This window comes from Eschrichtius robustus, chromosome 1 (genome assembly GCF_028021215.1).
Source record: "Eschrichtius robustus isolate mEscRob2 chromosome 1, mEscRob2.pri, whole genome shotgun sequence".
Lineage (NCBI taxonomy): Eukaryota > Metazoa > Chordata > Mammalia > Artiodactyla > Eschrichtiidae > Eschrichtius > Eschrichtius robustus.
In genome coordinates, this window is record NC_090824.1 from 118,435,770 (window position 1) to 118,453,891 (window position 18,122).

Genomic DNA, 18,122 nt, shown 5'->3' on the forward strand with positions numbered 1-18,122 from the left:
ATAACTAAGGCAGAAGAACGGATAAGTGACCTGGAAGATAAAATAGTGAAAATAACTACTGCAGAGCAGAATAAAGAAAAAAGAATGAAAAGAACTGAGGATAGTCTCAGAGACCTCTGGGACAACATTAAACACACCAACATTCGAATTATAGGGGTCCCAGAAGAAGAAGAGAAAAAGAAAGGAACTGAGAAAATATTTGAAGAGATTATAGTTGAAAACTTCCCTAATATGGGTAAGGAAATAGTTAATCAAGTCCAGGAAGCACAGAGAGTCCCATACAGGATAAATCCAAGGAGAAACACGCCAAGACACATACTAATCAAACTATCAAAAACTAAATACAAAGAAAAAATATTAAAAGCAGCAAGGGAAATACAACAAATAACATACAAGCGAATTCCCATAAGGTTAACAGCTGATCTTTCAGCAGAAACTCTGCAAGCCAAAAGGGAGTGACAGGGCATATTTAAAGTGATGAAAGGGAAAAACCTACAACCAAGATTACTCTATCCAGCAAGGATCTCATTCAGATTTGACAGAGAAATTGAAACCTTTACAGACAAGTAAAAGTTAAGAGAATTCAGCACAACCAAACCAGCTTTACAAGAAATGCTACAGGAACTTCTCTAGGCAGGAAACAAGAGAAGGAAAAGACCTACAATAACAAACCCAAAACAATTAAGAAAATGGTAATAGGAACATACATATCAATAACTACCTTAAATGTAAATGGATTCAATGCTTCAACCAAAAGACACAGACGGGCTGAATGGATACAAAAACAAGACCCGTATATATGCTGTCTACAAGAGAGCCACTTCAGACCGAGGGACACATACAGACTGAAAGTGAGGGGATGGAAAAAGATATTCCATGCAAATGGAAATCAAAAGAAAGCTGGAGTAGCAATTCTCATATCAGACAAAATAGACTTCAAAACAAAGACTATTACAAGAGACAAAGAAGGACACTACATAATGATCAAGGGATCAATCCAAGAAGAAGATATAACAATTGTAAATATTTATGCACCCAACATAGGAGCACCTCAATATATAAGGCAAATGCTAGCAGCCATAAGAGGGGAAATTCACAGTAACACAATCATAGTAGGGGACTTTAACAACCCACTTTCACCAATGAACAGATCATCCAAAATGAAAATACATAAGGAAACACAAGCTTTAAATGATACATTAAACAAGATGGACTTAATTGATATTTATAGGACATTCCATCCAAAAACAACAGAATACACTTTCTTCTCAAGTGCTCATGGGAAATTCTCCAGGATAGATCATATCTTGGGTCACAAGTCAAGCCTTGGTAAATTTAAGAAAATTGAAATCATATCAAGTATCTTATCTGACCACAAGGCTATGAGACTAGATATCAATTACAGGAAAAGATCTGTAAAAAATACAAACACATGGAGGCTACACAATACACTACTTAATAACGAAGTGATCACTGAAGAAATCAAACAGGAAATCAAAAAATACCTAGAAAAAAATAACAATGAAAACACGATGACCGAAAACCTATGGGATGCAGCAAAAGCAGTTCTAAGAGGGAAGTTGATAGCAATACAATCTTACCTTAAGAAACAAGAAACATCTCAAATAAACAACCTAACCTTACACCTAAAGGAATTACAGAAAGAAAAACAAAAAAACCCCAAAGTTAGCAGACGGAAAGAAATCATAAAGATCAGATCAGAAATAAATGAAAAAGAAATGAAGGAAACAATAGCAAAGATCAATAAAACTGAAAGCTGGTTCTTTGAGAAGATAAACAAAATTGATAAACCATTAGCCAGACTCATCAAGAAAAAAAGGGAGAAGACTCAAATCAACAGAATTAGAAATGAAAGAGGGGAAGTAACAACTGACACTGCAGAAATACAAAGGATCATGAGAGATTACTACAAGCAACTCTTTGCCAATAAAATGGACAACCTGGAAAAAATGGACAAATTCTTAGAAATGCACAACCTTCTGAGTCTGAACCAGGAAGAAACAGAAAATATGAACAGACCAACCACAAGCACTGAAATTGAAACTGTGATTAAAAACCTTCCAACAAACAAAAGCCCAGGACCAGATGGCTTCACAGGCAAATTCTATCAAACATTTAGAGAAGAGCTAACACCTATCTTTCTCAAACTCTTCCAAAATATAGCAGAGGGAAGAACTCTCCCAAACTCATTCTACAAGGCCACCATCACCCTGATACCAAAACCAGACAAAGATGTCACAAAAAAAGAAAACTACAGACCAATATCACTGATGAACATAGATGCAAAAATCCTCAACAGAATACTAGCAAACAGAATCCAACAGCACATTAAAAGGATCATACACCATGATCAAGTGGGGTTTATCCCAGGAATGCAAGGATTCTTCAATACACGCACATCAATCAACGTGATACACCATATTAACAAATTGAAGGAGAGAAACCATATGATCATCTCAATAGATGCAGAGAAAGCTTTTGACAAAATTCAACACCCATTTATGATAAAAATCCTCCAGAAAGTAGGCATAGAGGGAACTTAGCTCAACATAATAAAGGCCATATATGACAAACCCACAGCCAACCTTGTCCTCAATGGTGAAAAACTGAAACCATTTCCATGAAGATCAGGAACAAGACAAGGTGGCCCACTCTCACCACTATTATTCAACATAGTGTTGGAAGTTTTAGCCACAGCAATCAGAGAAGAAAAAGAAATAAAAGAAATCCAAATCGGAAAAGAAGAAGTAAAGCTATCACTGTTTGCAGATGAAATGATACTATACATAGAGAATCCTAAAGATGCTACCAGAAAACTCCTAGAGCTAATCAATGAATTTGGTAAACTAGCAGGATACAAAATTAATGCACAGAAATCTCTTGCGTTCCTATACACTAATGATGAAAAATCTGAAAGTGAAATTAAGAAAACACTCCCGGGCTTCCCTGGTGGTGCAGTGGTTGAGAATCTGCCTGCCAATGCAGGGGACACGGGTTCAAGCCCTGGTCTGGGAAGATCCCACATGCCACGGAGCAACTGGGCCCGTGAGCCACAATTACTGAGCCTGCGCGTCTGGAGCCTGTGCTCCGCAACAAGAGAGGCCGCAATGGTGAGAGGCCCGCGCACCGCGATGAAGAGTGGTCCCCACTTGCCGCAACTAGAGAGAGCCCTCGCACAGAAACGAAGACTCAACACAGTCATAAATAAATAAATAAAAGAACGTGAATTTCTTAAAAAAAAAAAAGAAAACACTCCCATTTACCATTGCAACAAAAAGAATAAAATACCTAGGAATAAACCTACCTAAGGAGACAAAAGACCTGTATGCAGAAAATTATAAGACACTGATGAAAGAAATTAAAGATGATACAAATAGATGGAGAGATATACCATGTTCTTGGATTGGAAGAATCAACATTATGATAATGACTATACTACCCAAAGCAATCTACAGATTCAATGCAATCCCTATCAAACTACCACTGGCATTTTTCACAGAACTAGGACAAACAATTTCACAATTTGTATGGAAACACAAAAGACCCCGAATAGCCAAAGCAATATTGAGAAAGAAAAACGGAGCTGGAGGAATCAGGCTCCCAGACTTCAGACTATACTACAGAGCTACAGTAATCAAGACAGTATGGTACTGGCACAAAAACAGAAATACAGATCAATGGAACAGGATAGAAAGCCCAGAGATAAACCCACACACCTATGGTCACCTTATCTTTGATAAAGGAGGCAAGAATATACAATGGAGAAAAGACAGCCTCTTCAATAAGTGGTGCTGGAAAAACTGGACAGCTACATGTAAAAGAATGAAATTAGAACACTCCCTAACACCATACACAAAAATAAACTCAAAATGGATTAAAGACCTAAATGTAAGGCCAGACACTATCTAACTCTTAGAGGAAAACATAGGCAGAACACTCTATGACATAAATCGCAGCAAGATCCTTTTTGACCCACCTCCTTGAGAAATGGAAATAAAAACAAAAATAAACAAACGGGACCTAATGAAACTTAAAAGCTTTGGAACAGCAAAGGAAAGCATAAAGAAGACGAAAAGACAACCCTCCGAATGGGAGAAAATATTTGAAATGAAGCAACTGACAAAGGATTAATCTCCAAAATTTACAAGCATCTCATGCAGCTCAAAATCAAAAAAACAAACAACCCAATCCAAAAATGGGCAGAAGACCTAAATAGACATTTCTCCAAAGAAGATATACAGATTGCCAACAAACACATGAAAGGATGATCAACATCATTAATCATTAGAGAAATGCAAATCAAAACTACAATGAGGTATCATCTCACACTGGTCAGAATGGCCATCATCAAAAAATCTAGAAGCAATAAATGCTGGAGAGGGTGTGAAGAAATGGGAACCCTCATACACTGTTGGTGGGAATGTAAATTGATACAGCCACTATGGAGAACAGTATGGAGGGTCCTTAAAAAACTAAAAATAGAACTACCATACGACCCAGCAATCCCACTACTGGGCATATACCCTGAGAAAACCATAATTCAAAAAGGGACATGTACCAAAATGTTCATTGCAGCTCTATTTACAATAGCCAGGACATGGACTCAACCCAAGTGTCCACTGACAGATGAATGGATAAAGAAGATGTGGCACATATATTCAATGGAATGTTACTCAGCCATAAAAAGAAATGAAATTGAGTTATTTGTAGTGAGGTGGATGGACCTAGAGTCTGTCATACAGAGTGAAGTAAGTCAGAAAGAGAAAAACAAATACCGTATGCTAACACATATATATGGACTCTAAAAAAAAAAAAAAAAAAAAAAGGGCATGAAGAACCTAGGGCCAAGAGAGGAATAACGACTCAGACCTACTAGAGAATGGACTTGAGGACACGGGGAGGGGGGAAGGGTAAGCTGGGACAAAGTGAGAGAGTGGTAGCGTACATATGGATATATATACACTACCAAATGTAAAGTAGATAGCTAGTGGGAAGCAGTCGCATAGCACAGGGAGATTAGCTCGGTGCTTTGTGACCAGTTAGAAGGGTGGGGTAGGGAGGGTGGGAGGGAGACGCAAGAGGGAAGAGATATGGGGATATATGTATATGTATAACTGATGCACTTTGTTTTAAAGCAGAAACTAACACACCATTGTAAAGCAATTATACTCCAATAAAAACGTTAAAAAAAAAAATCACATAGCCCATACAGTTGGCCCACACATCTCCTTCATAATTATCATTCTTCCTACATCTATATCTCACTCTGGAGCTTAATATAGCGTATGGGGAAAATGATGTTAAAAGCCCCATAATGAAATAAAACCACTGTTTTATACTTTATTCTTCCTTTGAAAATTAAAAGCCAAAGAAGAAATACAGAGTACCAAGAACAGTGTTTCTCAAACTCTGTTCCTCAAGAAATGTTAATAGATATTGAGCAAATAAAGGGTCCAATAGCCAAATAAGTCTGGGGAATACATATTATATCCTTACTTAGAGATTTACAATGTTCATTAGCATATTAAAATTTCTGAGGAATCCTGTTTTAAAAAAGAGACAATGATTTAATTTTGTAAATCTAGGGCTTTACCAAATTCATTTACCAGTAGCAATTGGTGGCGGGGGACATGTATTAACAACTGATGGAACATTGCTGGGGAAACCCAGAATCGAAAGATCTTGCCAGAACTCCTCAAGGATAGGTAGCATCCCAGTCACAACACAGGTCATCCCAAATTTATTTGGAAATTCTACTTTTATTATCTTTCCTAATGAAGAACCACAAGCCGATTTCATGATTATCTAATGACTAGAATGGAAAGCAAAGTGAGCACCAATGCTGAATAAACTGACATGCCAGTTTAATCAATAACAAGAAAACGTAATGAGCTAATTAGTGAGGTGGCAAAACTTGATTACATGATCAGATTCAATAAATCCACTGACTTCTGGTTTTGGCAAAGGCGCTGTTATTGTTCTTTCAAGCGCTTAAGAACAGGATCAATGTTGCATTAAACTTTTCAGCCCCAAACAAAGGATGACTTAATTGCTTCAGGAAAAGAACCAGTAAGTATAACATCAGAGTTCAAGAGATGGGTATAAGCACTAATACTGGGTCCCAAAAGTTACATGGCAGGACTAAATACAGTTCTTTGCCAGAGTTCATATATCAAGCAGTAAGTGTCACTACTGTTTCCTCTATCCCTGGCAGCTATAAAAGACCGCTCCTGGTCAATGACACCAACATGTCTTCTTATAATATGGGAGCTAAAAGTGGGAATAAAGTTTGAAGAGAAAGAGGAAAACACGATTATGAGTCATCAATCTTCTTTATCAGTTCAAACTCATCTCTTCCCCTGCTCCTGATAATTACCTTCCCCAGAAGGTAATTCTTAGCCTCGAAATATCCGATCTTTTGGATATTCTTCCACTCATCTTCTCTTTTTTCCTTCAATCCAAGGTTTCCTATTTCTAGCTATCTTTCAGAATTTTCATGTATGAACCACATCATCACCAGAAAGGAAGAAAGGAAAAGAAGTGGAAGTTTCACAGGTAATTCAGCATAAATTGCAAATTAATCATGTCATTTGGAACAATGCTGTTTCCCTTGCAGAACAAATCTAACCAACGTTCTAAGTCATAATCTATCTTTTCTCTAAAACAACATAAAGGAATAAAAACTGGCAAATCTCACCTGATGCTTCATGTAATGATGCATATAGGGTGTTGCAATTTTAATAACTTTGAGGCAAAACGGACATAGCAAGTTCTTAGTGTTTTCATGGGATGTTCTAAAATGAGTTTCTACATCAGAAAATGATGATGATCTATAATTGCAAACCTACAATAAAAAAGATTTAGTTTAACTTGAAAACTTATAATGATATCCAATTTCAAAGTAAAAATGATAGGTCACTTGTTCAGAAGAATATTTTGTACTATTAATTCAGCTCTGATGCCTACACAACCAAGAATCCCGTTAATGCAAACATCGAAAGATAATCTTTGAGACAGAAGAGTTACCTTTCAAAGCTTAAGGATACTTCCCAAAATATAACTAGATTCCCTTATTTTTATCAGCTATTTTTATCTGTCACCCCCAATCTTGACTTGAGTTTTCAAACTGTGACACCTCTGGTCCTATAAAGTTCCTCTGCTATATAAATAGCATCTTCCTTTAGATTATAAATGGCCTCCAGGCTATAGAAATGACAATTTATTTTTATCTTACTTTCCCATTCCTCCAAATTCTGGAAAAATACTAGTCCCAAAGCATTTGGTAGGGTTCTCTGAAGTAAAAGCATTTTGTATTTCCCTTGTATGCCTACATTCTTCCCTACAGGGTAAGATAAGGTCATGTTTGTCTTTCTGCCACAGGGCTTTTCTTTGTCTAGTACAGGAGTGGGCAAACAATGGCCTATGGGCCAATTCCAACTGTCTGCTGACCCTACATAACAATGTATGAGTTATGCCAAGGGACTTCCTACTAATAAATTATTTACAGAAGATACTTTAATTTTAGCAACCAATTTTATCGAAATGGTTAGAAAAATAATATATATTTCATGACATGAAAATTATATGAAATTCAAATTTCAGTGTCCATAAATAAAGTTATATTGAAACACAGTCATATCCATTCATTCACTTGTCTATGGCTGCCTGTGTGCTAGAGTGGCAGAGTTGATTTGTTGTAACGGAGATCTATGATCCTCAAAGCCTGAATACTTACTATCTTGCCCTTTATATAAAAAAATGTGCTGATGCCTGGCCTAATAGGTTTAAATCTTGTACCCAAAGCAAGAGATAACAAACAAACCAAACAAACACGATGTATACAATAAAATATGTGTATACCTGGCAAATATATGGCATTTCACCAGGTTTATGATTGTCCTTCATATGTTGTAAAAGAATATGCTCTGTTTCAAATGATAATTCACATATTTTGCAAATGGCTAAAAGTGGGGGAAAAAAGACATTACACCATTTTAAGATATATATACACACATAAGTATTCAATCATTATGTTGTACACCTGAAACTAATACAATGTTATATGTCAATTATACCTCAATTTTTTTTTTAAAGTATCCTATTGAGGCAAATAAACAAAATCAGATATATACATATATAATTCATTTTGTACACCTATATCAACAACAACAATAATAATAGTAAGTAGTATTGGTGGTGGTGGTAGTGGTGAACAGTTGCATAGTTGTTAACTGTGTGCCATGCCCAGTTCTAAGGACTTTACTTACATTAACTCACTCAGTTCCCATCAAAACATTATGAAGCAGGTATTTTTATTATCCCCATTATTCAAATATTAAGTGACCTGTCTGAGATCACATTAAGATCACATATTAAGAGGCAGAGCTTGGATGTGAACCCAGGCTGTCTTGCTCCAAAATCTGTGATTTTAACTACCGTTGTATTTACTTTTCTTATTCAAGTTTAAAAGAAGGGCACTGATTTCATATTTGAAAACTATGATCTGAGGCTTCTAATTTAGTCCCCCACATGTAATGCACAGGTTATTTACCACAGTGAATTATTTACAAGAGGGACTTTAATTTCAGTAACTAATTTTATTTAAAAGTTTATATAAGTTAAAAATTAACTTTTTCAACTTTACTCTCAAATTTCAAAGTCATCTTCTTATTCTTATTTTTCTAACACACTTGTTCAGACTTCAGTAACAAACTTTTCTCAGAGTTTACATTGTTAAAATCAACAATACTCAATATTTAAATGAAATTGTAACTTACTAGAAAATTCATGGGGTGTGTGTGTACTTTCAATGTGACACTGCAGTTGAAATGGTGTGGGAAACTGACGGTAGCAGTGCTGGCAGGTGGTGTGGTTTTCCCAGCTTTCACTGCTCTGCTTCTCAAGTTCCAAATGATGTTTCATGTGGTTCATAAACCTATAAATGATTGTCAACAGGTGCAAAAATTCAGATTTAAAAACAAAAATCTCACAAATAAGTACTTGAATCTAAATCTTAAAATTAGAGATATGATTACTGAAAATAAAATCTCTAAAGTCTTAAAGTCCTCTAGAAAAGTGTGCATTTTAAATAATCACTTTTATTAAGTAACTAAGTAAACATCTTTTCACCCTTGTTTTAAAATAAATAGTTATTATTAATTTGAAATATCACTAATTTGCTCTCTTAATTTCAGATTATTAAAATTTTTTTAAAGATAAAACAGCAGGTTTCTTCTCCATACAAGAAATACTACTTACATTTTTAAATAAAATACTGAAAGGAAGGAAACTCTACCACCAAAAGCAGCTACAGAGTCATGAGAGAAATCTTTTAAGCTATGAAGATATACAATAAATTCTAGCTGCTTAAAAGACAAATTACTGGTATTTTTACTTGTGTCTTGGTTTCTAAATGCATGTAATAGCAATTTTAATGCCCACAATTACAAGAACCTTTTGTCTTACTTAATGATACTGGTTTACTGTTAGCAAAGACTGTTCATTTTAACTTGCAGACTGCGCCCTTTGTAGGCAACGTCCATTTTTCAGTTTTACATTCTGCTATTTCAGCTTCCCTAAAAAGGCTTCTTATGAGCAGGAACTATGACCTTCAACAGCAGAGAGTGCAATATAAATGGGAATGCCTATTTAAAAGAGCTTACTGAAGCTTTTTGCTGAATTTGAAAGTAAAGTTATTCAATCAAAATAACAATTTTTAGACGGGGTCAACTATTAACAATTACTCATTTTGAGTCACTACAGGAAATAATGTTGAAATTAAGTGATAATATCATCAATCTGGATAGCAATCATCATAAAGGTTATAACATTTATTTTTTTTCACACCTCGCACAACACTACTCTTTAGTACAGGTTATGGTACACTTTGAAATATCTTTTAGACTTCCTTTGGTTTTTACACCAGCTCTACAAACACCTATAGGAAATCCTAGTCTTGGCTAAATATTTATGTATAGAGAAAATGTCATGAGCCATTAAACTCTCAGCTTACAACTTTCAGCAATTAAAATGTATCTAAATAAAATAATTTCTTAACTAGCAAGCTTTCTCTCAATTATTATATGAGCCCCCATCAGGAGCTCATACTACTTAAACCAACAGATGGAAATGAGGGAAACAAAAAAAGCAAACATCTTGCAAGGATATTCACAGAATAAAATAAACCTGTTTTGGGTGACACTCAATGCAGGGGAAAAAAAAAAACACCATACGTTGACAGGGCAGAGAATAGAAATCTACAGCTATCACCTTCTTACCATTCTCTACAAATATCAATTTACCCTCCCAGTTTTTACTATCAAGGTAAAATATTACTTAACATATTCAACTTCTTTGGTTATAAGTTGTTTTCTATTAAGTTTACATTTACTAAACAATCAGTATTTCCAAAAACGCTCAATTCCTGGATGTTACCAGATGCTGCTTGCTTAAAATTTCTAGATATTAGGACACTCTAGAAATATGTAACTAGTATTCTGAAACAATAACAAAAAAAAGAAAATTTTTCCTTTCATATGTTTAATATTAATGTGTTAATCTCAAAGGAAAATAAAAAAAACTACTGCTGAAATAAATTCTAATATCATATATATATAACATTTAAGAATAACAAAGAACTAAGCAGGGGAGCCGTATTTCTATGCATTTTACTATATTTATTAACATGATTTTTCTGGTGTATTTTACTATTAAAATGGTAAAAATATGAAAATAGGGGAAAGAGTTCTATTGTAATATTGTTTCAGTGTTATATCACGAAGTACAATATTCCTTCTGTTAAACTACTGGGACCATTAGCTATTGATGGCTGTTTAAACTTGATGAAAGGAGATAAATGTGAAAACTCATATGAAATAATGTATCTAAAAGAATTTTTAAAACTATAAAGCACTACCATAAAAAAATAATTATTATAGGAGTTTATCGCAGTATATTTCAGGGTTTTTCTATATGCTTCTTCTTGGACCCAAGAACTCACAGGAAAATAAAATAAATGCTGGGTCTACAAGTAAACTATAGGTGCCTAAGAATGCTAATTACAAATAACAGTCACCAAGGGTAAACATAAAAAGGTATGCATATATATGTTTGTACACACACACATGCCTCAACTGATGGAAGTACATTGACATCTGCAACTTACTTTGAAATGCATAAAAAAACCCAAATAGTTTGAAGGAAGGATGAATAGCTATATGATAAAGCAAGTACAGTTAAATGTTAATGATAGAATCAAGATGATAAGTATACAAGTGTCCATTACAAAATATTTTTAAATTTGTTGAATGTTGAACATTTTTATAATAAAATGATGGTAAAAAACCTTACCAAATATAAATGTCAAGCTATGTAACCAATAAAAATATCAATCAATATGTCTTCTCATTTTATTCTTATAACTAACTCTTTTATAGGATGGCAGCTACTAATATGCCATGTAACTCAAAGATTACTGTAAGTTCCTAAAATCTGAAGCATACATGTGTAAAAATTTCAAAATTCCACTGCAATTAAATCTCTAATTTTTAAAGGTGTTAAAATTTTAAATCAAAGCAGTCATGTTTCCTAGAACTGGTACTTCTCCAAAGAATATCACTTTACCTGCAAGGTAAGTGTTCTAAAAATTATAAATTGAGAGATTTGAGCATTAAACAAGATTATATAAGAGGTCAAACTGGACAAAACATAAATAAGTGGTTCTTCTTGTGGTGTGAAAAAAAATAAAATTCAAAAGCAGTTAAATATGAAGATTATCTCATGAAAATTCCTAGATCACTGATAATATAGGTAAAAGAAGTTAATTTTGTTTTATTTGAAATAAAGTTTATCCTTTCTTAAGTTATTTTAAAGAAATACAACTAACTGGATCCAAGAGTCAACTCTAAAATATAAGAAAGGACAAAAGCTTTTTAACAAGAGAATCTGTCTTTGTTCTTAGTGCAAAGTGTTAAAATCTCTTACCTAGAATAACATTAAAAAATGCAAGATAAAGATACAACATTTATGTATCTGTAGCATTCCAATTTTCAAATAGAAATAAAAATAAGTGCTAACATACCTAATATTATTTTTAAGAATTTTCAAGCAACTGAAGCACTTAAAGGTTGTGTAAGTCTTCTGTTCTTCCTGGACATCTCCTTCATGTTTTCCATAATAAAAGTCATTAACTAACATGATCAGTTTTCCTTTTTCTGAATCAACAGTCTTACTTTTATTTGCTGTACTTGAAAATTCTGTTTTAGCCAGTCCCGAAAAGTTATTTATCATGTCTGGACAACAGTACTGAAAGAGAAAAAACAGAAGTCCTATTTATCTCTTAGAACAATTAGAAACCAAAATACGGTTCTTTGTTTACAACTAAGGTCAGACCATGTAAAACTATGCTTGGTGATATATCTGGAAGAATATTCACCAAAAGCTTGTGGTGCATATACATACTCTCAAAATCTCAAACAATAAACATCTATTATCTTAATAAAAAAAATTTTTTTTAAAGAAAGAAAAGAGAAACCTTAAAACCAGGACTCAACTATTGATCTAATAGTCTTTTCCTTATAATTTGTCTTTTCAGATGTAAATATTTAACAACACTTAAATTAACAAAACTAAACATTGTTCATATCCATGCCATGACAGAGTATAGAAAGGAAATGTAGTTGTACATGCCATAATGTATATGTTTAACTATATATATACTAAATTTCATAATATCTGGTTGGAACTGGACATTGAGCACAGCTAACCTGCCATTCCTTAGACTCAAGGTGCTAAAAAATGCATAGGGAAAAAATAAAGAACCATCAGTTACGTCTTGAAAGCTTCAACAGTTACATCTTGAAATCTAGAATGCTTATATATTTGACGGGGAAATTTAGTTCCTCATTTGGAAAATCAAGATGTCATATAAACTGGTTCCAATGTGAAATACTTTCATACATGAGCTTTTTTTTTCCAACAAGATAATTAATTTATTGTACATAATTTTCAGTTTTAGAATTTCTCTAAGGCAGTTTTACTCAGAGGGCTATCCAAGGAAGACCTGCATTAGAAAAACCAGAAGTGCTTGTCAAAATGCTAATTCCTGGGCCTACTTCAGACCAATAAGCCACAAAGTCTAGAGGTAGGGCCCAGAAATCTATATTTTTTAACAAGGCACCTATGTAATTCTTTTACAACATAAACCAACTGACTTAAACTCTTCCTAAACATGTCATCTCGTAAATTAGTAGCATCATAAGAAAGTCTGAAAATCTAAACACAACTCTATTCCATTTCTAAGAATAACAAAATCCACTTCCTCTCCTGCCATATTGAAATGTTACATTATTGGTGAAACTTTCTGTGTCACATGAGAAGCTGGACTTTTGATGCAAGACAGACCTATAATATTTCCTTCGATTGCACTTATTTTGTTCACCTGTCAATTCTGAAACCTACAGAGGAAAACAACACACACAAAAAAATCTGAAATAGATCCAAAAGAGAGGAGAAAAAAATACTAAATAAAACGAACTGACAAAAAAGTGACAGAATTTATGCTTAGGAGTTAAGGTTGCACCCATAAGCTGAATTAGGATAAGGGTATTAATTCTCTAACACAATATGACCCCCTCTGTAGTCTACCACTCTGAATAAACACAATTGAAATGAAACCACGATAAAAAGAGGGAAATGAGAAAGGTTTTGCTACCTATGTTTCTAGATTCTTCTTAAGACACATAAAATTTAAGAGCTCAAACTTAAGAAAGTCACACTGGGGTTTCCCTGGTGGCGCAGTGGTTAAGAATCCACCTGCCAATGCAGGGAACATGGGTTCGAGCCCTGGTCTGGGAAGATCCCACATGCCACGGAGCATCTAAGCCCATGCACCACAACTACTGAGCCTGCAAGCCGCAACTACTGAAGCCCGTGCACCTAGAGCCCGTGCTCTGCAACAGAAGAAGTCACTGCAATGAGAAGCCCACGCACTGCAACAAAGAGTAGCCCCCGCTCGCCGCAACTAGAGAAAGCCCGCTTGCAGCAACAAAGACCCAACACAGCCAAAAATAAATAAATAAAATAAATAAATTATTTTTTTTTAAAAAGTCACACTGTTACAAAGGACTTTAGAGAGCTAAAGTCTAAAAATGTTGTTTTTGACTTTAAGGACAAATGGAGAAAAGGATGAGTCAGAGTAAACTCACCAGCACTATTAGAAAAATGATTTAATATATGTCTTACTACAAATGATGTGTATCAGTAACATCATTTGATAGACAAAATTCCTCATCTTATCTGCAGTTTTACTATAGGGATGATCTCAAACATCAACTGGAAAAAATTGTAATGCACAAAATGACATAATACAGAATAGTCTCACTAATTAGAAATGTGGATAATCTTATTTACTCAAACATTAAATCTGGCTTTCAGACTGTAGGAGTTACTCTGAGTCATATTTGAGAATTGATTCTCTTCTGAAATCCACAAAATAATCTATGTAATCTACAGTAGAGTGTGCTGTAAGGTTTATATTCTCCAGAAATGTCTAATTTAGTACATTATAAACGTTTGTTACTCTAAATACTCATAAATGCATAATAGACGATAAATTGCTTGCTGTTCTTCCATTTTCTTTTTTGTTCTACAGAAAAGCAAGATTTTAAAAATAAACATGCAAATCTCATTCACAATATCCTTTAAACAATGTTTCATATTCCTATAAAATAGCTGAATGATAAACCACTGACAACCAAGAATGGATGAGGTGCACTGAAGAAGGTTGGGGGATTTAGTAATTGAGAGGAAAGTATCTTACAGAAAATATCCAAAAGGCAAGAAAGCAAGTTAAGAAATGAGAACTAGGCTTAGATTTAAAGTTTTATGGTAAGACAGAACAAGTGATGGATGGCACGGCTGAGCTATGGCCCAACACTAACTGGTCACCTTTTATTCAGCCCTAGTACACTTTTTTTTTTTTTTTTTCCTAGTACACTTTTGGTTCTCGCCCTTCACTGTAACCCCAGGTTCATCCCTTATTTTCCTGGGTTAGTCATTCTGCAAATATTAAACACTTTAATGCCATATACTATAATTTGACAAACAGTAGATAACATCTAAACACCATTCTAATCTTAACTCCTCCCAATAGACATACCATGTTCGGTTGCTTTCTTAGTACCTAAAAATTTAGATGGGATTTCCAGAGCAAAGAAGGGGTACCATGTTTAAATAGTAAAAAAAAAAAACTTCCCATATGGTCATCCTACATAAGTCAACATTTTTCCCTTCTCCTTGTGAGATACATCCAAAAAGCCACAACAACCAAATTCCAAAAATTTAATTTTCATTAAAACTCAAAGTCAGATAGAATCCACAGACTCCACAACATATGAAAGCACTACCAAAAGCAGCAAGATCAGGCAGAAGACAGGCAGCTGGAAGCAGACCAGAGAAATCAAAAGAACCCAATGTTAACAGACCTTAGAAAGTGTCAGCAAAACATACATTCTAAGGTGAAATACACATCATGAAGTGCAAATCTATGTTCTTTGTTTGCAAAACCAAGTATAGGAGCTGGAGCAAGAAGGATGGCAGAAATTCCTCAAACCTCATTCAGTACAGAGAAACAGAAAAGGAATGCTACGTATAAAATCAGACACACAAGTTACACTTATAGGAAGAAGTTGTATAAACCAGCTAATAGGCTGTGAGATTATCCTGGCAACCTATGCTTCCCAAAAGGAGCTTTGTACAAAACAACTAACCCAAGAAAATCTGACTTGTTCAATATGATAGGGACTTACATCTAAACAAAAATACTTTAAGATAAATTGAGGAAATGTAAAATTCTCACAAAAACACCTTAGAGCAGATGCAGATGAAAATAGGGGCCAAAATTTTTGCCATAAATTTTAAAAAACTTAATGAAGCAACTGTGTCTATTTGGAAGACCAAAAAGCAAGAAGAGATGGCAAGACAAAAAGAAGACATAAAGAGTGGCAAAATCAAGAGTAAAAGTAGAGAAAAAAAATAAAACCAGATAGCTAAACACAAATTAGAAAAGTACACTGGTGAACAGATGTTGGAAAATAAAATAAATGAGAAAAGCAAAGTAAATTAAAAGAAAGAGGAAAGGGGAGGGGAGGGGAGGGGAGAGGAGAGGAGAGGAGAGGAGAGGAGAGGAGAGGAGAGGAGAGGAGAGGAGAGGAGAGGAGAGGAGAGGAGAGGAGAGGAGAGGAGGGAAGAGAGAAAGAACTAAAAGGATTAGGAAGAAAATCACAAATATGCCAGACAAAGGACATTGAACAAATGAACAAATGAGTACTGGACAACACCCAGCCCCCCAAATAACAAAACAATTGTATGGAATTTAAAGATACAAATCAAGAAAACTACACTAAAATAAAGGAAGACACAAATTTACAAGCTGAAAGAACATGCTGTATGTCAGAAAAGACTGATCCAAAATTCTCAACACGAAGTCACTGTAGAATTATCAGTCTTTCAAAATAAAGAATCCTCTGGACAGCCAGGCAAAAACAGCAAATCATTTATAAAGGGCAAAATAATTCAAGCTTATCCCAAATTCTTAACAACAACATTAGATACTGTAAAACAAAAGCAACACCAACAAGATCCTCAAAGTGGGATCCAACTTTATATCTGGCCAAACTGTCTTTCATGAATGGACTATAGTCAAACTGTTTTGAACATGAAGGAACTCAAAGAATACTGTTCCCAGGCCCTTCCTGAGGAAATTACTGTGGGATAAACTTTAGTCAAACAGGAGATAACCAAAGGAACCATAACAGAAAGACTGGTGATGAGTACTGAATATATTTACTGTGGAAAAGGATTAAAACAAATACAGAAATAAGGTTAAGAAAACTAAATGAAAATGTCATATGCCCTGACAATGGAAAAATGATACAACCAACAAATAAAAACTGAAAGGAGGTAAAAGGACAATAAATATGAGGTCAAGAGAAGTCATAGATTGCTTCACATATGGTAGCAGTACATCAAGGAATATAATTTAGAGCTACCAAATAAAGAAGTGCAGGTATGAGCATTTTCAATAGTACAAAGAAATAGTACACTCAGAAAGATAATATTGACTAAAATCAGTAGGAGAGGAGAAAGTAAGGATGGGGTTAAGAATAGGAAATTTAATGCTACTTTAATCAATTTTAATAGTAGAGAATAGCCAAAGGAATAGAAGACTACCAGAATTATATTAACGTTAAAATTAGAAGGATAAACAGGAAAACAAAAATACAACTTCCCTAAAAACCCAAATTACATACATGTAAAGCAACCACATAGTGAAAGAAAGAAAGAGAGAAAGAAAGAGAGGAAGAAAAGAGTTTAGCAAAAAATTGTGACAGAACCAAGATCAAATAAACCTGTCACATCTATGAAAATAAGTAAATTTAACTCAACTACTGAAACAAAAAAGATTTTCATTATAGGATCACAACTTTCTGCTTAAAGCAAGAGGCATACTTAAAACAAAGCCACTCAGAAGGGTTGAAAATAAAAGGATAAACAAAGAATACACTAGGCAAATAGAAACCAGAAGAAAACAAGGGTTGTGAGCCTAAAAGGCATTAAACTTTAAGACAAAAAAGGACATTTTATAAAAATGCTAAAGGACGCAGTCACAATACAGTTATAAAAGAGATTCATCTGTATCACAAACAATAGCAACAATCTTAAAACAGAATTGCAATATACCAAAAAAATATATTGGTGGTGAAAGATGTAGATTGAGATGTGGTATTTCTCAATCCATGACAGAGCAAGTAAACAAAAAAATAAGTTAAGTTACAGAAATCTAAATAATGTAATTAATAAGCTAGATCTGGTTGATAAATATCAAATTCCCTAAAAAAGAAATAACCTACCTATCTTCAAGTTAAATAGCCCATACACTTGTCAAAAGGGGAATAACAATAAGTATTTGGGAGAACTTGAGCTTTTTACCATTAAAAGTTTGAACACCAGTTATGCCAATTAACTGGCTATAAAACAATGAGAAAAATGTCTATCTCAAAGAATTTTCTAAGGATTAAATGAAATAATGTATTTAAAGCTTA

The 18,122-nt window shown here is 34.2% G+C and overlaps 1 protein-coding gene across 13 annotated transcripts in view; it reads right to left on the reverse strand.

The window, feature by feature from the left end:
• ZNF280D (zinc finger protein 280D) overlaps nucleotides 1-18,122 on the reverse strand; it is a 296,330-nt gene that overhangs the window by 60,751 nt on the left and 217,457 nt on the right. For all 13 annotated transcript variants that reach the window (XM_068552217.1, XM_068552226.1, XM_068552205.1 and 10 more), the window contains 4 exons: nucleotides 12,101-12,324; nucleotides 8,799-8,956; nucleotides 7,882-7,982; nucleotides 6,719-6,865 (listed from right to left, as the gene is read on the reverse strand). In XM_068552217.1, the coding sequence (XP_068408318.1) occupies nucleotides 6,719-6,865; nucleotides 7,882-7,982; nucleotides 8,799-8,956; nucleotides 12,101-12,324 (630 nt within the window). The remainder of the gene's footprint in view (nucleotides 1-6,718; nucleotides 6,866-7,881; nucleotides 7,983-8,798; nucleotides 8,957-12,100; nucleotides 12,325-18,122) is intronic.